The following is a 25,682-nucleotide window of genomic DNA, read 5'->3' as shown; positions in this document are numbered from 1 at the left end:
CCCCAGGTCAGCAGGTGGACCCAGAGGCCGCCCCGCCGCCGAGGCCCAGCACCTGCTATAAATAACCTGGAGGGGCGGGCTCGGGGCGGGGTCACGCCTCGGGCCGGGGCGCGGGGACAAGGGCCGGCGCGCCTCACCTGGGCTGCGGGGTGCGCACCGAGGGCCCCTGCGCGCCGTGGGGGGGAAGGGGGGCGCGGGGGGGCGCAGGGGTCGCAGGGGGGGCGCAGGGGGCGCAGGGGGGGCTCAGGGGGGCGCGCCTTCCCGGCCGCCGGGCATGGGGGGTCCCGCGGGTCCCGCGCGCCTCCTCCACGCCGCGCACCCGGTCCTCTGCTTGCTCTGCCTCCTTCCTCCGCTGCTCAGGGTAAGTGCGGGCCGTGGGGGTCGGTGTGGGGCGCCCCCCCCCAGCCGGGAGCTCGGGGAGGCGGGTCCCAGGGCTGGGTTAGGAGCTGGGTGAGCGACATCTCGGGACTTGGTGGCCGCGTTGAGGTCGGGGATCCGCGTGTGGGATGGAGCTCCTGTCGGATGAGGGAGGCAGGAGAGGGGACAGGAACCTGACACCAGCTAGGATGGGACCCGGAGCCCCTTAGAGCTGAGCGCAGCCTTGTGACCGAATCCCCAGTCCCCAGCGAATCCCCAGTCCCCAGCGAGCGTCTAGGACCCGCCCCTCCTCAGCTCCAGAAATTCCCTATCCCCTGTCCGCTTGGTCCCCTCCCCGAGGACCCCTCTCCATCTCCCCATCACACCATCCCTCGTCCCACCCCCAAAAGGGAACACTAGAGACAGACGTGCCCCCCCCCCCCCCCCCCCCGCCCCATCATCTACCACCCTGGTGCTACCTTCCTCTCAGTGCCTTAAACCAGGCAATCCCAGTTCCAATCGAGCAATGGGACGGAGGAGGCCCAGGGAGGACCAGCCTAGCTCAGGGGTTCCAGAAACTGTGGGCAGGCCCCCACCCCCGCCCTATGGCTAGAGTCAAGATGTGCAGGTGGATGCCCGGGTGCAGGATGGATAAAGACTATATAGAAAAAGCTGACAAAGTGGGGGTGAGGCTGGGAGGGAATGGTTCCCGGAAACAGGTGCAGGAGGAACCCACCTCTAACCCTCTCCCCATCTTCCCGAAGCTCAGAGAAGGAGGGACATCTGTTCCAGGTCACACTTCTCATGAAGTGTGACAATGTTAGAAGGGTTCAGAGAGGCAAGAGGGGCCAGAGGCCGCACAATTCAGGGGAGAAGAACCAGGCTAGAAGCCAGGCAACTTGGTCTTGTCCCGACGCTACCACACACCAGCCTCTGGGACCCTTTCCTGGGCCTCAACGTGCTTGTGTAAACGCAGACGACTCATTTAACACTCATTCAACAGATAGTGAGCATCCACTGAGTGTGGCAAAGTGGCTTTGCCGGCACACCTGACTCAAATCCCTGCTTTGCTACTTGTCACGTGACCTTATCTTATCTTACTCACATTTTCTGATCCTCAGTTTTCTTGTCAGTAAAATGAAGGTGACATCAGTGCTTGTTACCGGATAGAGCTGTCATGAGCAATGGCTGAGATGATATGAGGAAAGCTCTCAGCACTGTGCCTGGCGCAGTCAACAGCCGGTACCTTCAGCTGTGCTTTCGTGCCAGGCACTATAGACAGAGCATGACAGCAGCGGGGCCGCTGCCCTCCCCAGGGTCCAGTCAGGTGGAAGAGGGGGCGGTCACTGCCCCCTATAGGCCCTGACACCTGCCACGACCCTTTAATGACATTGAAGGCTGTACTTGGGATGAGTAGAGGTTGTGGAGTGGGTTCACTACCACCTGCGGCCCCAAAAGCCCTGAGCTTTGAGCTCTCTTTGCCTCCTGTCACTCATTCTCAAGACACATGCCTTCCAAGGGAGCCAGATGTTAGGCCCAGGGTTGCCCCCAACCGTCCCTTCCGGGGCCATGATGCCAACTGCATAAGCTGGTGAGCTAGTGAGGGCTTCTGGCGGCTGCCCCAGAGCCAGGCCGAGTTGGGGGGTGGGGTTGGCCTGTGAGAGGGTCCCTCGGCTTCCGGGGGTGTCAGAATCGGGAACCTCAGAGGCAGCAGTCTGCATCCCCTTAGAGCCCACCAGACCCTACCCCAGGAGAGCCCAGCCTGAGACTGAAGACTGATTGTAAGTAACCACCCGGAGAGGATCTGAACTGTGATCTCTCTGGCCCTGAAGTGCAGGCTTCCTTGTGGTAATGGCATTTATTTCTGGGTCCTCATCCAACTACTCGAGATTTCTGCTCCCTGTGAAAAGAGAACATGGGACCGGAGCAGGCGGTGGGGAGGGCAGGCACCACAGGAAAGGCCTGGCTGCCAGCCCTCTTGCTGATTGAACTGGCATTTAAGGAGGACCGTTAAGCAGTAGGGACCTAAGGGGGAAAACACTGGCCCATGGCTCCGCCCTATAGAGTTGATGGCCTAGGAGGAGGCCCTGCAGGAAGAAAATAATGGTGAAGCATTGAACATGCATTTACAAACTCTGGTCTCTGGAACTGAGAAAAGTATGTGCAGGTTCTGAAAAATTCTGCTGGGAGGTGGATAAGACAGCAGGGTAGAGATAGGGTGGCCCTGGAGGAGAGCCGCGGGAAGAGCAAGCAGTGGGGGAAGGCTCAGGACAAGCCCCAACCCTGAGAAGACATGGTGCCAAGCTTTGGGGGGTCTGGTGGACCTCAGGGGGATCAGATTTCTGTCCCGAAAGCACGGGGAGCTCTGGGAGCTTCCTGGGTAGGGGAGAGGCCTGCCCTGATTTGCCATTATGGGATTCCAGCTAGTGATTTATGGGGAGGACACCCTGACCCCGCCCACACTGCAAGAGCCCGGGGGAGCTGAGCTTTGACCTTGGTGCTCCCTGTTGTCCTCCGAGGCCTTTGGGGAGTGGTTTTCAGGAGGCAGCATGGAATCATGAAGTCTGTCTCGTGCACTAGGTGCTGGGCTAAGGGTGGGAGATGAGCAGCTCTTTGCAAGAGGCAACACGTTGGGTGAGGCTAAGTAACATGGCCCCTGGATTCTAAACCTCCCCAGTCTAACCTTGTGAGCTACTTACTTTCCCCTCTGTGAGGACCCCACGACTCTATCAGCCCCTCTTGGTGGAGTCCAGCCTTTGGGACCTTTAGGTAACAAATACTGTCACCCCGCCTCCAGGGTCTCAGCACAGCCCCTCTGTGGCCTCTTGCTCCAGGTCCCGCCCTCCTGTGGGGCCATCTGTCGGAGAAGGCCCAGCAGCAGAGAAGTCCCCGGTTCCAGAAGCCTCCCTGCAGCAAGTCCCTCCCTGCTGCACAGCCCTCCCCAGACCAAGGCCAAGGTCCTGCACCCCTTCCCCACACACCCAGGGTCTGCAGCTCGTGGGCAGGGGGCTCCAGGGCCATGTGCCAGAAACTAATACATCTAATGACTTTTCCTAAAAATTCAACTATTTTCTGAGTAGTTGGCTAAGCCAATCATCTAATTTAGTCTGTTTTTTGCCACTTGGTTGATGCTTATGTACTTTTTAGAAAACCAATTTGAGAACATTGCTTACTTGCTTTTGTATTCATGATAAGTCTTAAATTTACAGCACTTTACGAATTATAAAACTATTCTCTACCCTCTTAGCTGTTACTTTCTACTTTATTTTATTTTAGCCATTATTAGGAGTCCTCCTGCCAGTTTGTCAAAAATCACTTTATTCAAAATTCTAATTTTTTTAGGATGTCATTTCAGATCCACCAGAGGGAAGGATAATTATTCAATAAGCTTATTTTGTTTATTCTATTTAGCATCTACATGGGGTTTACCGCATGCTCAGCACTGTTCTACGCACTGATGCGCATTGTCTATTTTAAGCTTCAGAATACCTCCAGAGGATAAGACCATCATTACACCCATTTTGTGGATTGGGAAGCTGAGGCGAGGTCATTTGCCCAAGGTCACTCATCTGGTAGTGGCAGGGTCAGGATTTAAACCAAGCAGCCTGACTCCAGATTCTCTTCCCTTTATAAAAATTTGATTGGGATACGTAAATACCACGACAAATCAGAATGCAGTGACTTTTAGGTCAACTGGACATTAGATGAATCGATAATTAAGGAGGTAATTTTAGACCTAGTGACCTGTTCTAGGGCTTCTTGCTGGCAAGCCCCTCCCCCCTTTCCTGGGCCTCTCCCCTCCAGTGCTTCCCCCATCCTCAGACATCTGTGAGAGGGCCCAGGGCTTGGCATAGGCAAGGGGGAGGCACGGAGAAGAGAGAACCACAGGCTGCCAGAGATGAGAAAGAGCACATGATAAGGAGGGGCCTAGAAGTTTCTCCAGGTGAGTTGTTGGCTGTTAGAAGTGGTTGGGAGAGTGGGCATCTTCGGAAGAGGCACCTGCTGGAGCCCTCAAGGATGGAAGGACCCAGGAGAAGCTGCTAGGGCCCTTGGGGTCCTCACTTGAAGTCCAGCACCTGAAAAGTTAGAATTGAGTATCTAGTCTAGAAACCAGTGGGGAGGAATTGGGAGGAATCCTCCCCCTCCCGGAGGAGTCCTCTCTGACCTTGGGTAGAGAGGGAGGAGGCAGGAAGGGAGCTCACCCCATCCCCCTCTGGTGACCAGCGGCCTGGCCACAGGACCTGTGGTCCTGTAAATCCCCTAGGCTTAGACCAGGGGCTAAATTTAGACGGAGCTTTGCAGCCAGACCAAGAGGGAGCACTAGGGCTGGGCCGACACCCTGGCTCCAGGGAGGTGGCACCTTTGAGGCCTGCCTGGTCCGTGGGGCACAGTTTCTGCCTGGACAGGGCCGAAGGTAGAAGGGCAGCTGGCATCCTGCCCCTGGCCTGCAGCCTCCTCCTCCCACCAGGGCCTCTCCCCTGCCCTTTCTCACGTGAAGAGTTCCAATTCCCAGCACGCGGAGGCTGGAACCAGGAACCGGGCTGGCCTCACAGTGAAAATTGAGAGAGAAGGAATCTGACAAGCAGGAAGAGCCCAGAACCTGGGGATAGGGGTGCAGCTCCACCTGGCTGAGGGGACTGTAGCCTCATCCATCCATCCAGTCAGCCAACAAGCACTTATTGAGCACCTGCTGTGTGCCAGGCTCTGGACCAGGAATGGGGGACCCAGATGTGAACCAGACAGATGTGGATGGCCTAGAGTCTCCCTGGGTAGAGGTGAGGGGTGGCGGTGGCTCTCTGCCCCTAGGACATCCAAGAGTTGGGTGCGGAAGCATAAGGGGTCCCCTGCAGAAGAGAGATTAATGGCGAGGGGAGCCTCAGAATCAGTTGTAGAGCCCTGCCCAGCTGGCTGGGTCTGCCTCCCCTCCTGTGGCCCAGCTCTCTGCCTGCGGGCCCCACTGTCCTGGGGAGAGCAGCCTCTTACTGCAGTGGCCTCCCGAGCCCCCCCAACGCCCTGTTTGGGACTGACTGAGACTCGCGGCATCTGTGGACCGCAGCCTTCACTTCCTCCCCCAGGACCAAGTCGTCTGAGTCTCTGACCAAGACACAACCTGCCAGACTGTCTGTGCAGTCCTGCCTCTGCCCCTTAGCTGCTATGCAGCCTTGGCAGGTGACTTTGCCTCTCTGGGCCTCGGTTACCTCTTCTATAAAATGAGGTTATTCGCAGCCCCCCCAGAGGCTGTTGTGAGGCTTGAATAGAGCACTTAGAGCTGTGTCTAGCACATTGTAAGCGCTGATTGTGCATTAAAGGAGCCTCTCCCGGCCCCCCCGCCCTCTGCCCTGTTAATGCCATCCTCAGACCAGAAGCTGGCTGCCCCCTGAACAGGCCCTGAGTTTTCCTGCCTCCCAGCCTTTGTTTGCTCAGCTCCTGCCCCAGGAACCTCTTTCTGCTCTTCTTATCCTTCCCCCTACCTTGAACACAGCTTCCGTCCTTTTAGACTGAGCTCCAGCACCCAGCCCTCCATGGAGCACTCAGTCTCCTCACCCAGCATGCACCGGGCACTGCTGACCCGTGCGCCCCATGAGGGGGCTTCAGGCTGCATCCTAAGGTGCGCAGTGCTGGGAGGGGTGCCGAGGACTAAGGGGCATCTGTGCTGGCTAGAGAGTTGGGGAAGGGGGAACATGGGGTTCTAGGAAGCTTTTCTGGAGGAGAAGGATTTGAGTTGGGCCTTGAGGCTCCCCACAATGAGGCTTGAACCCCACCTCCATCTCTGAGTTCCCTATGGGACCCCTCCAAAAGTCCTTGACGGAGGTCACCATTTGACACATGCCTTCTACTTGCCAGGCTCCTGACCTACAGTAACTTGTTTCAGGTGCTCCAAGACCTTATGGGGTTTGTACTATCTGCATCTTAAACATGAGGGGAGCGAGGCTCAGAGAAGTTAAGTCACTTGGCCAAGGCCACAGAGCTAGCAAGTAGCATGCTATGGCCCCAAACATGGGGACGTTTACGGTCTACTGGCTCTGGGAGCTCGTGGTCCAGGCCTTGGGGTGTGACTGTTCAGGGCCGTGTCTCTGCTTTCCTTTGGCCCACTGTGTGCTTTCAGAGCCCAGCCTCTTCTTCCTCCTCCCTGCCCACCCAGCACCAGCAGCAGCAGCGGCAACTCTGCCCCAGATAGGCACCTCCAGGCTGTATTGTGGGTTTGAACAGAGTCAAGTCCACCCAACCAACCCCTTGAAGAGAATGAACATCTTTACTGTGCCAGCTTCTTGGGCCAGTGGAGAAGTTACAGAAGATGGAGCCCAGATCTGCACAGTATGCCCAAACCTCCTCTGACGGGCGCGCCCGAGCCGCCCAGGGCTGGCCAGGACACATCAAGGCTGAGCACAGCGATCCACGCCCCAGTACCCTGCTTAGCAAGGAGCCTCGGCCACAGCCTCAGCCCGGGGTGTCTGATGCAGGGACAGCCCCGGGATGCCTGAGTCCTGGCGGAGAATGACCCCCCTCCCTCTGTGGGTTCTCATCCTTGGACTGCCCACCCAAGGATGAACATGAGCCATGGGGCTGCCATGTGGCAGCTGGAGGCTTTGAGAGAGGGAGCTTGCATCTACCAGGCCGAGGGCCACCTGAATGGATGGGGCCCGCCGGCCACACCCTGTGCCTCTGGGTTGAGCATTGCCTCTGCTGTGCCCCCCAGATGATGCTGACTTGCTGGAACTTTTGTCCCCCTGGGGAGGGCAGTATTAGCTGCCTCAAGAAGGGGCAAGAAGAGGGAAGGGAAGTGTGCGATGGGTCAGGCCTAGGGCCCACACTCCTCACACCCAGCTGAGGGTTGGCCTCGGAATTCTTCTTGGAAGTCCCTAAAGAGTGTCCTCTCCTCTTCCTAATGCCCAAGAAGCTGAAGCTGAGGAGCTCCCAGGAGCCCCCAGATAGGTGAACAGCAAGACCACGGCCCATAGTGTCTGTCTGTCATGCTGGCCAAGGGCCCAGAGCTCATGGGAGCCCTTTATTCACACACACACACACACACACACACACACACTATTCACACAGTCACACATGCCACACCTGCATAATACATATCCCCCTACACCTTACACACACACACAGGGTACACTATACCTATACTACTCACACAACCACACGTGCTACACAAGCACACACCTCACATACAACTTACACACACACCAAGCACCCACACGACACACGCCTCTGCTCCCCAGCACCTCTCTCTGTACCCAGCCTCGTGGGAGAGAGAGCCAGCTGGTCCTAGGAACGGTGCCCCTGCTGCCCTAAGCCCTCCGAGGAGCCGCAGGCAGCGTCTGCCCGTCTGGCCAGGTGGGGTCTGTTATTAGGAGCTCCCGGCCAGCATGCGGAGGCTGAATGAGCAGCCTCCAGCCCCAGCACAGGAAATGGACCGAGCCAGATGTGGGGAAGGTGATGTTGGAGGCCTGTGGGGCTCTAGCCCTGGGGATCTTCTGGGGCAAACATTGACCCAGCTACCCTGGAGGGAACCTGTGATGGGCAAGGGAGAGGGGAGGGGCTGCCCACTAGTTGGTGGTGCCTTCTAGAATCCTGGAATCAGGAATGTCAGGGTTGGGAGAGGCACAAGAGTCATTTGCATACACACTTATACATGCACAAGCACACAAGTGCACTCAGACATGCGTACTGGCCACAGAGCAGGAAACATGGTGGCCTTGGGAGGAACGGGGGACAAGAGTTAGAATTCTAGAGTGCCGTGCCCTCATTCCATCTCACACCATGCATTCCCCAGCCTCTCTGCCTTTGCATACGCTATGCTCTCTACTTAGGATGCTCTTCCTGGCACCAGCCTCATCAGCCAGGCAAACTCCTACTCAATCTTCAAAGCCCACATCAGCATGTCCTCCTTCAAGATGCTACTCCTTTCCACAGCAGCAAATTGTTGATGCTGTAACAACGTGGTCACCCATCCATCTTTCCCACTAGAAGATGATCCCTCAGGGACAAAACCACATTTGTTTTATTCCTCTATAGCCAGCACCTGTTTTTATGGTTTTTTCAGGTTATGGCATCCTGGATGGTCTTTAATTTTTTAGATGGAATTGCCATGGCTGCCACAACCATGTCTGTTCCCCCGTGAGTGCCCACATTGGCACAGTGATCCCTTCCTTTTTCCCTACTGATTCCTCTGCTTGGCCCCAAAGTGCCACCTCTTCCAGGAAGCCTACCCTGTCTTTCCAAGTCCAGGTGAGGTATCTCTCCCATGTGGAGACTTCCTCTGTTGCAACTGCCCATTTACCTGTGTAACGGGGAAACAGAGTTACATTGTCTGCGCTCCTCCCCTCCCTTCCTTGCCTTCTGAGTTTAGGAGATCCCTCCCTTGCTGGGACCACCCCAAGGATACCCAGTGGGTCTCCCAACCAGGGCCAGACACATAGTAGGCATTCTACAAATATCTGTTAGGGAAACAAACAGCTAGCGGACACCCACCTGACTTTGCCGACAGAAGGACAACTGAGCACATCTCATCCTGAGGAGGACAGCTTTGGGGACCAGGGGATGGGCAGCACAGATTCCTGTCTTGGAGGTCAAACTGCACTGGACCACTCCTAAGGCCTGGTCAGGGTTCCAGGCTTGGCCAGGCTGCCATCCTGCTGCGTGGCCAGGCATTTCCCTCCTCAGTTTCTCCTTTCTATACAATAGAGGTGAGGGAGGTAAGGGAGGTAAGGCAGGTAAGGGATGAGTGATGGAACAGGGTGGGGGGAGCAGACAGGTGCTGCCAGTGGCTGGCCAGGGCCTGACCTCTGACCCTCGTCCTTCCTATCTTCTAGGCTGCTGGGCCGAGCCAGGCGCAGATACATCAGCCCCAGTGGGCACTGCTGGAGCAGTACTGCCGTGTGGTCACCACCGTCACCAACCTCTCAGGTATGCAAGTCCACCGCCACCACCTGGTGGCTGGCCCCAGGAGATGAGGGTGGGCCTCAGGGCCAGGAGGAAGGAGGCAGCTCTCCTGGACCATCCCAAGCTCTGGGGTGGTGGATAGTGACTGGCCTCCCGTCCTGGCTCTCCTCTCTGTCGTTGGGCTGGCCCCTTCTCCATTTGGGGCACAGGCCCTTCACCAATGATGAAGGACTTGCCTGGAAGTCCTCCTCCAGCCCTCAGCTCCCAGCTCCCTGCATCTAAAGGCAGCTGGCTGGGCTGGTGTTTTAGAGCCCAAGGAGGGGGTGCCCGGCCTGCTTAGAAACTTGAGCAAGCCAGAAGGTGTAGACCGCACTCTCCCGGCACTCTCCGGTTGCCGTGACTACAGGTGTCGCCTCCTGGTAAGGACCTGCAAGGTGGTGATGGGCTGGGGGGGGCTCCACATTTGAAGCTGCTGCCAAGGCCACAAGGAGGCAAGGGTGCTTCCAGCGGTGGGATCCAGCACCAAATGCAGCCTGACCCCGGCAAGTCTTGTTGCCTGCCTTCCTGACAGTGGAGTGGTCTGGAGTTCAGGTGCTGGGGTCAGACAGACTCAAGCCCGGGTCTTACCTCCTCCACCTCGAAGCAGCGTGGCCCTGATGGGTCACCTAGGCCTCCTGAGTTAGCTGGGGGGCTGCTGCAATGCACCACAGACTAGGTGGCTTACACCACAGAAATGTATTTTCTCACAGTCCTGGAGGCTACAAATACAAGATCAAGGAGTCAGCAGAATTGGTTTCTTCTGAGGCCTCTCTCCTTGGCTTGTGGATGGCCGCCTGCCTTCTCCCCGTGTCTTCCCTCTGTTTTCTCTTTTCTATTTTTAAGATTTTTATTTATTTATTCATGAGATAGAGAGAGAGAGAGGCAGAGACACAGGCAGAGGGAGAAGCAGGCTGCCTGCAGGGAGCCCGACGCGGGACTCAATCCTGGGTCTCCAGGATCAGGCCCTGGGCTGAAGACGGCACTAAACTGCTGAGCCACCCGGGCTGCCCCCTAGGCTCCTTTCTGACGTGGACTGTGGTCACACTGGATGAGGGCTGGCGCTCATGTCCTCATTTTTTAAAATTTTTTTTTAAATTTTTTTTTTTTTTTTTTTTTTTAATTTATGATAGTCACACAGAGAGACAGAGAGGCAGAGACACAGGCAGAGGGAGAAGCAGGCTCCATGCACCGGGAGCCCAACGTGGGATTCGATCCCGGGTCTCCAGGATCGCGCCCCGGGCCAAAGGCAGGCGCCAAACCGCTGCGCCACCCAGGGATCCCTCATGTCCTCATTTTAATTTCATTACCTATCTCAGGTAATTAGGTATAAGGTCACAGCCTGAGGTATTGAGGGTTAGGACAGATGGATTTAGGGGGACACAATTCAGGCCCATGAGACCACCCAAGCCTCAGTTTCCTCCTCTGTCAGAAACTGGTCTCAGAGGCTTACTGTGGAGATCGTATAAGAGATCATGGAGGGATCCCTGGGTGGCGCAGTGGTTTGGCACCTGCCTTTGGCTCAGGGCGCAATCCTGGAGACCCGGGATCGAATCCCACGTTGGGCTCCCAGTGCATGGAGCCTGCTTCTCCCTCTGCCTGTGTCTCTGCCTCTCTCTCTCTCTCTCTGTGACCATCATAAAAAATTAAAAAAAAAAAAAAAAAAAAAAGAGATCATGGAAACACCCAGCATGGGCCATGTCACCCATGAGCCAGGAAATGGGGGCCCTCCCATTTCAAGAGGGTCCCAGCCTTTCCTTCACCAGAGTCCTCTGCTCTCAGAGGCAATACTGGTTTATCAGCAGACCCATCACCTTCCTGCCTTGCCCTCCAGCGCATGGCACAGACCCTCGGCTTCCCCGTGACCCCTGGCAGGATGGCACCCCACCCTCCCCTCCTCAACTTCCCCAAATATAAGGCCTCCCCTGCTTAACTTATAATATCATTCATCTGTTTGCAAATGGGACACATTACATTGATGTACTTTGGAAAAAAATTTTTTAAAAATCGAAGAAGACAGTAAGTGTTCACTATTCCACAACCTGGGAATTTTTATGATGTTTATATCCCCCAGGAGTTTACCGATCTATAGAGCCTCATGTTTTTTTTGTTGTTGTTGTTGTTTTTTCACAAAACTGGGATGATCCCGTGTCCACAATTTTTTAACCTGCTTTTACCTCTTATAACTCAGGGTGAACACTTCTCTGTGTCATTAAATATGCATCTGCCATATCACAGATGACGCTGCCTAGCAGTGGTCATGGGGACACATCATCCCTCATTCAACATGCCCTTAAATTGGGGTGCATAGGCAATTAGGATGCCCTTGGACCTGAGGAATAGTTTCTCAGATCCCCACACGAAACTGATCTCACTTTAGGTGTCCGCTGATTAAGAAAATGCATAATGATTAATGTAAAAGTTCAGAAACAAGTAAAACCAAACAATCTGTTGTTTAGCCATACATACATATGATAAAACTGAAAAACTCAGAGCACAGGAATGATAAATATTTAAGAGAATGTTCCCCCTGGGGAAGGAGTATTTAGATAAATATGTAAGTGATTGGCAAGGATCTGGGTTTCGATTTGGTGATAGATTCCTTATATTTACTACTACATTCGAACTTCCATAAATAAAAAACTAAAATAAAATGAAGTTAGGCCATGTTTGGGCTAATGATGACAGGTGGTCATAAATCAAAGGCTGTGACCAGTTAAACTGTATGCCTCTGAGGTCCAGATAAAGGAGAACCACACATAATCACAGGGGACTTCAGGCAGCCTTTTAAATGGATTATTTCTGTTTTGTTCATCTCAGAGGCACCTAATAGGGCATAGATGGTAATGCACATTATTTATTCAGTCCATAGGCAATATAAGGACCCAAATGGATTCAAGGATCCCTTGAAACAAAATAATTCCCCAATCCAACATGTGCATGCATGCATGCACACATCTATACACACACACACACACACACACACACACACACACACCAGGGCTGGCCAAACGGGAAGAGAGCCTTGGCCAGGAAGACAGAGCTGCTGCCAAGGCCTGGAGCCTTCTGATGGGTGCTGGGAACTAGGTAGGGAACATGACCAGCCCTGCCCTCAGGGAGCCATGGGCTGGTAGAGAAGACAGTAGAAAACCCAACAACCTTGGTGTGACATAGACCAGCCCCAAAAGATGGAGACCCCTAGGAGGGCCACCCAACTCAGACCAGACAAAGGAGGGGAAGGCCACGCTGAATGTTTGAAGGGCAAGGGGGAGTCAGCTAGGCTAACTGGAGTGAAGAGTGGCTAAAGGCTTTCCTAGCAGAGGGAACAGCACATGCAGAGCTGCAGAGCTATAGAATGGTTCCAGGGAATGATGAGTTGGTCCAAAGAGCATCTGAAGTTGGCAAGAGGGAGAGCATGAAGGATAGAGAATCCGGGAGAGTGTTCTTTGCAGTGCATAAGAGCTGAGCTCCATCCTGAGGGCAACGGGGAGCCACTCATAGGGGAAGAATACAATAATCTTAATTGTAGAAAAATCACTTTGTCTGCCTAGTGGAACAGACAGGAAGCCGAGTGTGACTGGTGCAGAGGGGAAGGTGGCCCAGGGGGGTGGGAGGCAGGAGTTCCCTTTGTCCATCTGTAAATGAGAATGTGGGCTTGGAAGGTTGCTGAGGACCCTGCCTGGTTCCACGGTTGAACTGGAAGATATCATCTTCCCTTGGCCATCCTCCAGTGTGCCAAGGTAGAGGGGGATGTGTAGGGGAGGACTGTCTGGCCCGGGGGCACTGTCTCCAGCGCCACCAGGCAAGCATGGGGCACCCTCTGGCCTCTCCCAAGACTCCACACCCTCCGCAGTCCCATTATAATTCCCAGTAAACCCCACAACCTTGACCCATAACTGCCTGTTCCTCATGTCTTCAATCTGACCGAGCACAGCCCTGTAGAGAGGCAGAGACAGACTCTGTCCCCTTAAACCCTATTTTCCAGCTGACATGTGATGGATGGTGGGATGACTGAGAGAATGTGTGTGATGCTGCAAAGACACGTGACAGCAGGACTCAGTGTGTGTTTCCAGCACGCTCGGCGTGCCTATTCAGCTCTGCGCCGAAGGACCACCGTGTGTGTCCAAGCTCGCCTGAAACCGTCCACTGCCACGGCAGCTGACGTGAGAGGTGGGCCAGGGGCACCTGCCTCGCCCCATGCTGCTCCTGACCCATGGCTATCTTCCCCAGCACCTGTCACGCTTCCCCAGACTTACTTGCAGCCTGTCTCACTGGCCTGGGGGTACACAACTATCCCAATACCTCCCCCCCCAGTGCCTGGCCTGCAAGCCTATCTCCATCCCAGGGACCTGCCATTCCCCACTGCTTCCTCAGTTAGCGTTCTTGCTGGCCCAGACTTTGTTTATTTGTAGTCGGATTTAATCTAATTGAGGACATTTTTAGCTCTCTACAATCTCTTCCTCGGTTACCTACCTACGAACACTCAAGTGAGCTATAAAGTCAACTTGTTCCAAAGCTGCTCCTTCAGTCCCCTCTGTGTCACATCTAGAATAACAGACAGTTACGCTCATCATAATAGGATCCACGTAGAAATGGCCCTGCGTCCCAGAAACCCGGGCACCTTGGGTCTGTGGGTCTGTGTGCAGGCCCAGCCTTTGGTTCTGCCACTGGAATAGTCACTTCCCAGAGGAATCTTTTGGGCATGCGCTCTCCCCATTAGGAGCAATCCAAGTCTCCCAGGCCATCCTACTCTGCAGAAAGCTGCATGTGAGGCGAGAAGTCATTGGCCTCCAGTCATTGGGTCCTCGCCACCCCTGTGCAGTGGCTCTGATGATAAGCACATTAATAACTTAGCTTGATTTCTCTCTTTTCCCCTGTACTGTGATCGGTGTGTGGAGGGCCCTCCTTTGTGCATGAATGAGACTATTTCCCAGTGAAGACATAGGCTGACCCTGCCAGCCACACTCTAGCCTATATGGGACCCTGCGGGGTAGGGCTCAGCCTGGACCGGGGGACAGGACTATGCAGAGGTTGGAAGCTGAGGTTGGGGCTCAACTTGTCCTCCCCTGCTCCTGGCACAGGCTATTATGAACACCAAGGGATCTTTGCCTCTGCTGCTGCCCAGAGCTGAGCCAAGGGCTCTAACTGTCCATTCAAGAGGCAGAGGACAGACCTGGCTGGGTGATCTCCACCTGGTACCTGCCAGTCAGCTAGCCCTGGAGAGAATCCAGGGCTCATCCCTAGGCTCAGTGCTCTCTGGCTCTCTGGCTCTGCCTTGGCAATGACAAAAGCATTCCTATGGAGGCTGGGGACACGGGAGCACACAAAGGCAGCCCAGCCCACCTCTTCCCCTCTGTCTGTTAGGGCATAGTGCTAGTACAAGGTGCTATGGGCCTTCTCTGGCAGCTTTGTTTCCGGTGGAGGCCAGCAGGGGGGAGGACAAGACTAGTTCCCCTGGGACCTCCAGCCCAGCTGGGTCCGGGCCCCAGCTCCCCCTGCCCTCTGAAGATAGAGACACTCAGCACACACTCACACACATTCCTACATCTTCCTCAGTCTCTGCATCTCATAACTCAGAGCCAGAGACTCTCAAGGCTGGCAGGAGCCTCAGAGAACATTTCACCCTTGGCCCCCCAAAAGAGGGCAAGAATTGGGGTAACATGCAGGGAGACTAGCCATAGAGGCAAGAGCAGAACCCAGCCTGAGTTTGAGGTGTACCACACATACCCAGGCCCTGTCTCCTGAGCCGGGACCTCTCCCTCACACTCCCCCAACTCAGCTGGTGTGAGCAGCTGACCCACCTTGGGCAATCCCACACTGGAGCCAGTACAAATTATGGAGCCAGCAGTCCTGAGTGGGCCTGGGCAGATTCCTTCTGATGATGTGTAGGTCCGGGATCCCTGGGTGGCTCAGCGGTTTAGCGCCTGCCTTTGGCCCAGGGCATGATCCTGGGGTCTTGGGATCCCACATCGGGCTCCTTGCATGGAGCCTGCTTCTCCCTCTGCCCGTGTCTCTGCCTCTGTCTCTCTCTCTGTCTCTCTCATGAATAAATAAAATCTTAAAGAAAAAAAAAAGATGTGTAGGTCCTACACACACACACACACACACACACACGCACACACAGGCATGGAAAGCAGTTTCAGGGGCCCAGGCCAAATCAAAAGGAACAGAAACAGGTTTTCACTTTACTTCCCCTCGAGCTCAGGGCAGTAAGACCAGGGTATTTGAAGTCCTCCAGATAATTTCAGCCAATTTCTCCCCTCGATTTCCCCCCCTCTTATTAAGTGACAGCCCTGTCCGCTCCCAGTCACCCGAGAGGGGGACCTGGTGCTCTGCCTGCCTCGGGCTTCCACTCGCCTCTCCAGCCCCTCCTCGCCAGGGCAGGTTGTGCTCGGGGACCTCCCTGCACCCCAGCCCCACGGCCTGGTCCGCGCTCGCCCCTTCGGGCCACGGGATCGCACTAGACCTCTCCACGGCCTCCCGCCGCCCTCGAAGCCCCTGCGATCCACTTCGGTCCCACAGGCCCACAAGGGCCTTTCTGGAGCGGGATGGGCACGCGGACCCTCGGCTCCCGCAGCGTCCGGGCTCAGCGTGGAAGGCTCCGGGTTGGGGGCGCTGCAGAGGCTCGTCGGCGCGCGCGGGGCGGGAGCGCAGTGGCGGCGCCTGCAGCCCCGGGGACCTGCGATCCTGCGATCCTGCGGTCCTCGATCCTCCCTCGATCCTCGGACGGGGCGCCCCGCCCCCCGGACCCCCCGCGGCCCTCCCGGGCGGGAGCAGCGGACTCCGGGCGGGGCCGGGGTGGGGCCGGGGGGCCCCGGGGGCGCGGCGAGGTGGGGGCGCGGGAGGCCGGGCCCCGCCCCCTGGCGCCGCCATTGGCCGCGGCCGAGTGCGGACCCGCGCTCCGCGGCTGCTCTCGGCGGGGTCCGCTGGGGCGCCCGGCGGTCGAGGCTGCGGGGCGGGGCGGGCCGGGCGCGCACCCACGCTGGCTCCGGGTCGGCGCGCGGCTCCGGGGCGCGATGGACGCGGCGCTGCTGCACAGCCTGCTGGAGGCCAACTGCAGCCTGGCGCTGGCCGAGGAGCTGCTCCTGGACGGCTGGGGGCCGCCCGCCGAGCCCCAGGGTAGGCGCGGCGGAGGGCGCCCCGGCCCGGCCCCGGCCCCCGCCCGGCCCCCGCCCCCGGCAGCCCCGCTGAGCGCCTCTCCCCTGCACCCGCCCCAGGTCCCTACTCCTACTGCAACACGACCCTGGACCAGATCGGGACGTGCTGGCCCCGGAGCGCGGCGGGCGCCCTGGTGGAGAGGCCGTGTCCCGAGTACTTCAACGGCGTCAAGTACAACACGACCCGTGAGTGCCCCCCACCCCCCACCCCACCCCCCACCCCCCACCCCATCCTCCCGGCCCGGCGCCCCCGGAAGAGCGGCTCAGCGAGCGGGACGGCTCGGCGGCGTCGGAGGCCCCAGGGCGACCCCAGGGCGACCCCGGGGCGGTGCGCAGGCGTCGAGGGCCGCTTCTCCGCGCGGGGGCGCCCCCCGTGTCCCCTGCCCCACTGCCGCCCCAGACCTCAGCCGGACGGTGACCAGCCCCCGAGGGCAGAGGGAGGGTTGCCTTCCCTTTGAGGGCAAAGCGCTCTACTCGGTGCCTGCAGGTCCACACCCCCTTTGTTTAGCCAATGCTGCTCACGCCACGGTTGGGGGCGCATATACTCCGTCCCCCCCCACCCCCCACCGTGAGTGCCGCCATCAGACTCTTTCTACCAGAGAGGAAGGAGGGCAGGAGCCAGGAAAGATGGGGCGAGCACTTGTGTTGGGTGGGCGCATGCAGAGCGTGGAGGGTTCTGGGCCCGAGCGTGTGGGTGTCACCGCATCCCTACCTGGATGTCCCAGACCGGCCCTCGGGGCTGTGAGTCAGGGCTCCTGGGCAGCGTTACTCCCACTGTCCAGGTAATGCGTGAATCAGGACCACCCCCCATCTCCCAGAGAGCTGCGCCCTCCTTCCTCCTGGCACATCACTGGCTGGCTTGACATTCTGGGGAAGGCGGTAGCAGGAGCTGCTAGTCACAGAGCATCCAGGTGGGGTAATTCAGTGGGGGTGGGGGTGGGGGAGAGTCTATGCCCCGTGGAAGGTCTGATGGGTGCTTATAAGTCTACAGGAGGCAGTATGCACTGGCCCACCTTGCCCGGCCACTCACATCTCTAGCCCCACCCGACCAGCAGAGAGAGGTCCTCCCGAGACCCTCAGGCCGGTGGGGGCTGCTTTTCTGAGGCCCCTCTTCCTGGAATCATCATAGCAACCTCTCTCGGCAAGTCGGCAAATCTGCGTCTGAAGAGCAGCACAGCTCTCCCATCACACGCACGCACACACACACACCTGTCCAAACTCTCAGAGCTGAGGCTTTCATTAAAAGTGATGGTTAGAGAGCAAAATAGCTGTGCCTGCATCTGATGCTAAGCAGCAGTCCCTTGTCTGCATCAGTGGAGGACTCCGGTGAGCCCGGGGAAGAGCCCTGCTCTGAGGAGTCCAGCAGCAGAGGTGCTCCTATTGAAGTGGGTGGTAGAGGTAGGAGAGCCGCTGAGGAAGATTTCTGCGTTATCTGAGGATGTGCTTCCCATCTAGATTAAAACAGACCTCTCTGGGAGGAAGTGGGGTCCCTGATCCAGGACGTGGAAAAGCAGAAGGAATGGTTTCCATGCTCCTTTCCAGGCCTGAGATTATAAAACTTCACTTTTAGGGTCCCATGAGCTGGATCACAAGATTATAGGATCTCTGGTTCAGACTGGGCCTGGGGACAAAGGGCCAAGTGAGGTGATGAGGCATCTCAACCCCATAGCGGTGGACCTAAGGGAACTCTGCTCTGGTTCCTACCTCAGCCTCCTATTCTCCCCACCAGCCTGGAGCTCCCCGAAGGCAGGGCCTGGGTCTCTTCTTCAGAGCAGAGCACAGTGTTTCTTTAATCAGTTTATTAATCAGCTACTATGCACCAGCCACCCCACTGTCATTGAGGCCCTCTGGCTCATGATTGCAAGAGACAAGAGAAGTACAGAGTGATGAATGCCCCGATGCAGGAGAGCAAGGGGGTTGTAGGATGGGGGAAGGGGTCAGGCGAGACAGGGAAGACTTCCCAAAGGCGGTGCTGGAGCACATACCAAATCATGTCATATCAAGCGAGAGGCTGAGGTCAGGGCGCCACTGAGGTTGGCAAATATAGTGCCAATTAACTCCTGGTATCTAATGAGCAATTTTCTTCATTTAGACCAAAGTGCTGCCCACACTATAGCTGCTGGGGAACAGGAGCATGGGGTGCTGGGAGCACTGCCATTAGCCAGTGCGGCCAGCTCAGGTGGGAAGAGCAGAGAAGCTAATGGCAGCGGAAATGTGGTGATTGTTCCCCCTGCCCTGCCTCCTGGCCACTGCTTCCTCTCGCCCTGTTTGTCTTTTCGGTGGGATCCTTCCTTGACAAAGCACGCAGAGAGGAAGACAGCTCCTCTGAGAAGCCTTGGGGAAGAGGAGGAAGGGTCTGGCTCCTCTTCCAGTTTTGCTCTGCTACAGCCAAACCCCCACTGAAGCCTCATTCTTTAGAGGGCCGCATTCCCGGGGCTAGATAGCAGCCCAAGTCATTAGGCCCCGTGAACTTTCTTCCACTCAGCTGAGCACAGAGAATCTGCTGCAAAGCTACCAAGCATGGATCATAGTCCGGGTGCCAGCTGCCACGGAGAGAGCTTTGCACACGTGGTCCCACTCATCCCCACCTCCTGAGATAAATACTGCTTTTACACCCATATCGCGGACAGGAAAACTGAGGCTCGGGAATCCACAGCCCTCACTCCTAACCACAGGGCAATACTGCCTCCAGAAGAGACTCTGCTTAGGGATAGTTTTTTTAAAAAAATATTTTATATATTCATGAGAGACACACACACACTGAGGCAGAGACACAGGCAGAGGGAGAAGCAGGCTCCACGCAGGGACTCCATAGGACTCCATCCCTGGTCGCCAGGATCACACCCTGGGCTGAAGGTGGCGCTAAACCGCTGAGCCACCAGGGCTGCCCTTGGGGATAGTTTAAAGGGACAGAAGAAGGACTCGTGCCTCCACCCTGCAGGATGGAGGGTGGGGCTGAGCCCCCTGAGCTGGACTTCTGGGGACAGGTGGGATTTTAGGTGGGGACAGGTGAAAGTGTTAACAGGCTTACGGGAGAAGATGGAATCATGCTTTGTGGCTCGGGACTGGTGAGTGTTGCAGGGCACGTAGGAGGAGAAAGAAACAGATGAGAGCACACGGGTGGATGTTGGTCAGATGGAGCAGGGCATTGCCGAGGACCTCGCCTCCGTGCGGGAGGGAGCCTGGGGCAGAGGGGTTCAGCTTTGGGACGCGGGGCCTCTACAGACAGGAGGAGGGGTTAGGAGGCTACTACTCCTGGCCCAAGGCAAATGGAGACTGTGGGGCAGGGGAGGGGGGGTGGGCCAAGGAGGGGACAGATGCGGGAGACCTTGGATACATGGAATGCACAGGACTGGACTGGGATGGGGACACGGGAGGAGTCCGGGATGACACCTGGAAAATGCTGAGCATAGGTGGGGATATGTCATCCCTAGGGAAATGGAGGGACGTCTGAGGGCAGATGTCCATCCAGCACGCAGTTGGCTGCAAGGGGAAAGCCTGGGGAGCGCCTCCTGCTGGGGCAAGGCATTCTTCGGTGCGTGGTCAGCTGGCTGCCGCAGGGGGCAGGTTTGGAGGCCCGTTCAGAGCCTTGATAAGTTCCATCCACCAATAGAGACTATTTCCAGATGCAGGACAGGCAGGGAAGGGTTGGGACTTGTCCATGACCACACACGCTCGTCCCTGCAAAACCACGATCAATGTCAGTGTGTCCAAGTTCCCTCCAGGCTCTCCCCACCACCCACGCTTCTCTGGCCCAGGCTCCATGTGTCTGTGCTGTCGTTTGACCTGCGTTAACGCACTGATCAGCGCGCTGACCGTTTAATGGAGATGTGGTATTTGTCCTCCTATTGCACGTGGGGAAATGGAGGCACAGAGAAAAATTGACTTTCTGAAAGTCACACAGCCTGTGACAGAGTAGGGATTCCGACTCTCAGAAAGCAAGTGTGCTGGCTTCAACAGAGAAGGGGTTAGCTGCAAGGATATCAAGGAGTTGTGGAATCACTGAGAGGGCTGGAGAACCGGGTCTGGGGCCCCCAGCCAAGGGCTCAGGGCAGAGCTGGCCCAGTGAGGGGACCTCAGTCCCCCTGAGTCAGACCTGGCCAATGGATGGGCCACAGTCCTGCTGCCCACACCGCTCAGGGTGCCGGAGCTTTCTTGCAGTGGCTGCCAGGAGGCTTTCTGCCTGTCTCCACTTTAGGGACCGCCCCCTCCCAGCTCACTCAGGCCCCTAGTGGGGGCAAGTGCATCTGACAGGGTGGGAAAATGTGGGGGGCTCTAGGTCACACACTCTGGGTGGGGACCTGAAAGCTGAGGACTTGGCATTTCCGGGACAGGAGGGGGCCTCTGCCTCCCCCCAGGTTTCTCCGAGCCCATAGAGGATGCAGGTGCAAATTCTGGGCCACTCCAAAACTATTGTAGCGTCTGGAGCGAGTCTGATCCCCTTCCTGAGCCTCAGTCTCCCCGTCTGCAAGGAGAAGGGAAATGGATGAATCCAGAGTAGGCAATATACTCCATTTCCTCCCGCCTCCCACTCCCCTGTGCAGGCTCTGAGCCCATGTCTGCGTGTGCCTGTCTGTGCGTCCCGTGTCTGTCTCTGTCTGTCTCTCTGTATGGCTCCCTCCTTGTCTTTGGATGTATTTTCTGTTTCCTTCTACGTGTCTGTCTCTGTCCAGCTTCTCTCTTATTTTCTATCTGTGGCTCTCTCCCTCCTGCCCTCCCTCATTCCTCCCTCTCCAGCTGTCTTCCTCCCTCCATTTCTCCCTTCCCCCTCTCCCTCCCCTCCCCTCCCTCCTCCCTCAATCCTTCCGTCTCTCCCTCGTCCCATCCCTCATTTGATCCCGCCTGCCCCAGCACCTCCTCCTGCCAGGCACCTCCTCCCACCCACTCCTGCGGCCCTCCTGGCTGCTAGGGGAAGTCCTGCTCCCTCCTGGACATGGCTCATTTTCCTCCTGCGGAATTACTAAGCCCAGCGCAGTTCAGCCTCAGTCTCTGGCTCTCAGGCTCCCCCCTCCCCATATCCTGTTGGCAACTACTGGGCTCATGTGTACCGAGGCATCTGCCAGGACCAGGGGAAAAAAAGACACCCCACCTGACCTAACCCCTTGGAGAGGGCTGGGGGTGCCTACTTCTCAGAACCTCACTTTAGAGACATGCTGAAGCACTGCCTGTATTGGAAACACAAACTGAGGGGTCCCCAGCCAGAGGTATCTTCCCACGGGGTCTGTCTGCTTGTCTTCAGCACTGGGGGGACCTGGTAATAGGAAGGGCTGAGCCCTCCCCTCAGAGAACCCCAGGCTACTTCAAGACCAGACTCACACAAACCAACAGTCAGGGATTGGAAAGAGGGGCTTGGTGGGCACTGGGACATTCCTGGAAAGCTTCCTGGGGGGAGGTGGGAGTGATTCTTGAAGGTCTTGAAGCGGTAGAGTCATATTTGTGTGGTATGAGGGCATGAGCCTCAGGGAGGGTTCCAAATAGAGCCTCCCCTCTGGGCTGAGGAAGTAGAAGCTGGGAATGTAGAAACTCAGGTCTACATTCTCAGTCCCCAGTGAGACCTGTTGGTATTCTGAGACCTTGCCCCGAGGCCCAGGGGCAAGGAGTTAATAACCCTGTGTCAGGGTGGTTTTGGTGCTGGGAGAGAGAGAAAGTGGGCCGTGCCTGGCCGTCACTCAGGGTTTGGCTAAGAGGAGGAGGAGGGAAGAGAGAGTAGAGTGGCTACTCCTCTGGCCATCTGCATGCTCCAGAGCTCCCCAGCTGCAGGGCTTTCTGTTTGAGTCCAGCCCTCCCCTCCCCTCTGCTCCCCTGCTGCTTAGGGGTGGAGGATGACTGGCCCAGGAAGGAAAAAACACTTGCCCAGGGTCCCTCAGAAAGCCAGGGCACAGAATGGCCTCTGCTGGCTGAGAGCTCTTGGCCCTTGCTCTAGCATTTTTCCGCCTCTGCAGGCATAGGCCTAGGCGGCCGAGAGGCATGATGGTCCACCTGCCTGAGGAGGACCCTTCATCACAGAGAGGACCAGAGGTGCAACCACTCCTGATCCCCCTCCCTCTCTTCCAGGAAACCTCCAGCTGCTTACCGGTCTGTTTCCTGCCCAGGCTTACCTCTTATTGGGTTCGTGAGAGGATTGCCCTCTTCTTACTGGAAACAAGCTCTTCAAACACGCGGAACACCTGAGCCTTCCCAGGGCTTCTGTTCTAGAGGGAAAGAGACAAAGATACTTTTTTTTTTTTTTTTTAAGATTTTATTTACTTAGAGAGTGCACTAATGGGCAGAAGGCAGAGGGAGAGAATCCCAAGCAAGCTCATGCCCAGAGTAGAGCTCAACGCGGGGCTCCATCTCACAACCCTGAGATCATGACCTGAGCTGAAATCAAGAGTCGAATGCTTAACCACCTGAGCCACCCAGGTGCCGAGAGAGAGAGAGAGAGAGAGAGAGAGAGAGAGAGACAGAGACAGAGACAGAGAGACAGAGAGACTCTTGAAAAGAGCTCTCTGATAGTTGCTCTTAAGTGAAATAGCACAGTCAAGATTATAAGACACATGGGAGTAGGTTGATTCCAAGAGGAGGGAAAGTAAGCTGGGAAGACTTCCCAGAGGAAGTGTTGTTGGATAGGGCCTTATAAAATTGGACCAGTGACGTGCCCACTGGAGGGTAGAGGGAATGGAGGCACGAAGGCTTTGAATGCTAGTCCAGGGCATGGGCCTCAATTCTGCTGTTGTTAGCACTCCCAGCCGCTTATCCATAGCCCCGTGGGGCAGGAACAGAACATTCTGGTGCAACGCTGCTTGATTTTCAGGACGGACCTTTGAAATCTAAATCCAGGCTGGCTGAGAACTCTAACCCTCCCCTCCCCCTCTTCTCCCTCCTAGCTCAGTATAGTTAGAGCTACAGCACTCTTTCCTTCCCTCCCCACCCCCCCATCCCCCCAGCAACCTCCTGCAGAGTCTGGAACCCCACAGCAAAGCCCCACCCCCAGTGACTCTCAGGGACCATCCCTCCAGAGTCTGGTGGGGAGCTCCTGTCACACACCTGCAGGGGTGCAGGTTGGGGTGAGGGAGAGCAAGAGGAACCCTGATCCTGGATTCAGGAGGGTGGATCTAAGTCCTGGCTGTGCCCTGAGTCACTGAGTGATGGGGGAGGTCCCCCTCATCCAAGTCCCAGTGCTCTTATCTGTGTGAGGGGGACAGAAAATATGGTGTCCCCATGAGGCGCTGTGAGGCCTCGTGAGGTTCCTGTGGACAGCTGGAGTGTTGTCAGCAGGGGCAGTAAAGAATAAGGCCCAGAATAAGGATGATGATGATGATGAGATGATGATGATGATGATGTCCTTGACCGTCCTGGTCATGCCAAGGATGGTTGGCCTCTTTCTGGACGGTGTGCCCTCTGTCATCTCTGAGCCACCGCAAGTCTGTGGCCCTTGGATGGTGGTGTAGGAGGGAGCAGTCTGTCTACACCCAGAGGGTCTGATCCCCAAAGGCCTCTGGAGCGAGGTAAAGAGAAGATCTGCCAGTCAAAGATGTCCTCACCCCACATTACTTCACAGCAACTATGGTTGAAAGCCTGTTCTAATTCTGGCCAGGCCACTGACTGCTTATGTCACCGTTGGGCAGGCCTTTCTCTTCTTTGGGGCAGGTGGGGGGTGAGCTTGATGAGTCTCATGGTCTCCCAACCCTGACGTTCCTCCACTCCACAGAAGTCTATGGCTCAGGGGTCCCCCGTTTGTTCGCCTTCTCCTGTTTCCCTGTGCAGGCCACAGACCGGCGTCATGGCGACAAGCCCATTGAGCGTTGCTAGGGATGACTGGAAGGAGGAAGCCCCGCACAATAGAGGCTGGAGGTGGGGGGTGGTAGGCACCTCCTCCCACTTGCGCCAACCCTGGGGAGGGCAGTGATCTCACACTGTGAGTGGATTCCAGTCACACCTCTTCCTTGTTTCCTGGGCCCAGTGTGGGCTCCATTAAACTGCTCTGTACCTCCTTGACTCAGTTTCCCCAGTGTCTACTGTAAGTATAGACATTTACCCCTGCCACGCCTCCTTGAGGATGATGGGAAGGCATCATGAGTGAGAAGTCCTTTGGAAATCAAGAACTGAGGGTTTTTGGAGGCCCCAGTGGACAGTTAGGGCCCCAAGAGCAGTGTCCACACAGCACTGAAGAAATGGTTAGGAGTTCCCTGTCTCTCATCCCAGATGTCATAAGCAGCTGGCTCTGGGAGGCCCTTCCCAACCTGATGTTTGTGTTGATGTGGGCAGATTTCCCATCTCTCAGCCCAGCATTCCTTCTAGGTCAAGCTGGTTCGAAGCTTGGAGGAGCATCACCAGCTGCCACCCCCACCACCAATGGGCTGGGATGGGACGAAGACAGGAAATGTTCCAGCTGGGCCCCGGAGCAGGCCAGCCCTAGTTAGCTGCAGCAGCATCTGAGCAATGCAGGAGTTTTAGCTCAGGGACAAGCACCTTGTTTGGGAAGCTCAGGGGAATGATGCTATTGGCACCATGACTGTGCCACGCTTCCCCAAGTGGTATCTTCACTGGAGGCAAAAAGCAATTTGTCAGGCCCTACAGCATTCATGGCCTTGTCCAGGCAGGCGAGATTTTTTTTCCATAAAAGATAAGAAAGATGACCCAAGACGAAGGGCAAAGGTTTCCCAGCAAGGCCTCAAGCCAGACAGGAAGGACATGGCTGTATCTGGAGTAGCCCAGCTCCCAGGGCAGGTCAGTGAGGGGACTGAGAGTGGGAGACCTGGCCCCTCAGGCATTTTCTGTCCTGGGGATCTGGACATGAAGTGGCTAAGACACTGCGGAAGTGGCAAAAGGTGTTGGGTCTTCTGGAACAGACTGTGGCCAGATGACCCCCGACATGTCACAGTCCCTCTTTGGGCCCCTCTGGACCAAATGAGGGAGAAGCTGCCTCCCCCTCTTAAATTCCCAAGAGGATGCCTGCTGATTCAGTTTCCACTTTGCTTTCCTGGGAACAGTCAAGGCTTTCTTGCCTGGAATCTGTAGGATGCTTGCCCATAGGTTTACTGTTTCATACTGACACCCCTACTTCATGTGGGGTTGTACTTACAGTGGCAGCCTCCGCGTGGCCTTTGTAGGAGACCCTGGGTGCCTCCTGCCTTGTGTGACTGTTGTGCATTTGCTGTGCAGCTTGACAGAGCCTAGGTGCCCGGGGTGGCAGACTGCCTTCTTGGCCCACTCTGTGCCTCTCTCTTCACTCAGAGTTCCCTAGTCCCGCAGCCAACAGCACCA

At 56.5% G+C, this 25,682-nt stretch overlaps 1 protein-coding gene across 4 annotated transcripts in view; it reads left to right on the top strand.

The window, feature by feature from the left end:
- The first annotated feature begins 237 nt into the window (after positions 1 to 237).
- CRHR2 (corticotropin releasing hormone receptor 2) overlaps positions 238 to 25,682 on the top strand; it is a 47,812-nt gene continuing 22,367 nt past the window's right edge. For 2 of the 4 annotated variants that reach the window (XM_072764648.1, XM_072764647.1), the window contains exons 1-3: positions 238 to 361; positions 9,174 to 9,267; positions 16,497 to 16,622. In XM_072764648.1, coding sequence (XP_072620749.1) covers positions 275 to 361; positions 9,174 to 9,267; positions 16,497 to 16,622 — 307 coding nt within the window. In that variant the 5' untranslated portion in view covers positions 238 to 274. Of the gene's footprint in view, positions 362 to 9,173; positions 9,268 to 16,136; positions 16,399 to 16,496; positions 16,623 to 25,682 lie in introns of those variants that run through there. The other 2 variants (XM_072764651.1, XM_072764650.1) reach the window with 2 other exon arrangements.

The sequence above is a fragment of the Vulpes vulpes genome, chromosome 7, assembly GCF_048418805.1.
Source record: "Vulpes vulpes isolate BD-2025 chromosome 7, VulVul3, whole genome shotgun sequence".
Classification (NCBI taxonomy): Eukaryota; Metazoa; Chordata; class Mammalia; order Carnivora; family Canidae; genus Vulpes; species Vulpes vulpes.
This window is presented reverse-complemented; position numbering and strand designations above follow the sequence as displayed.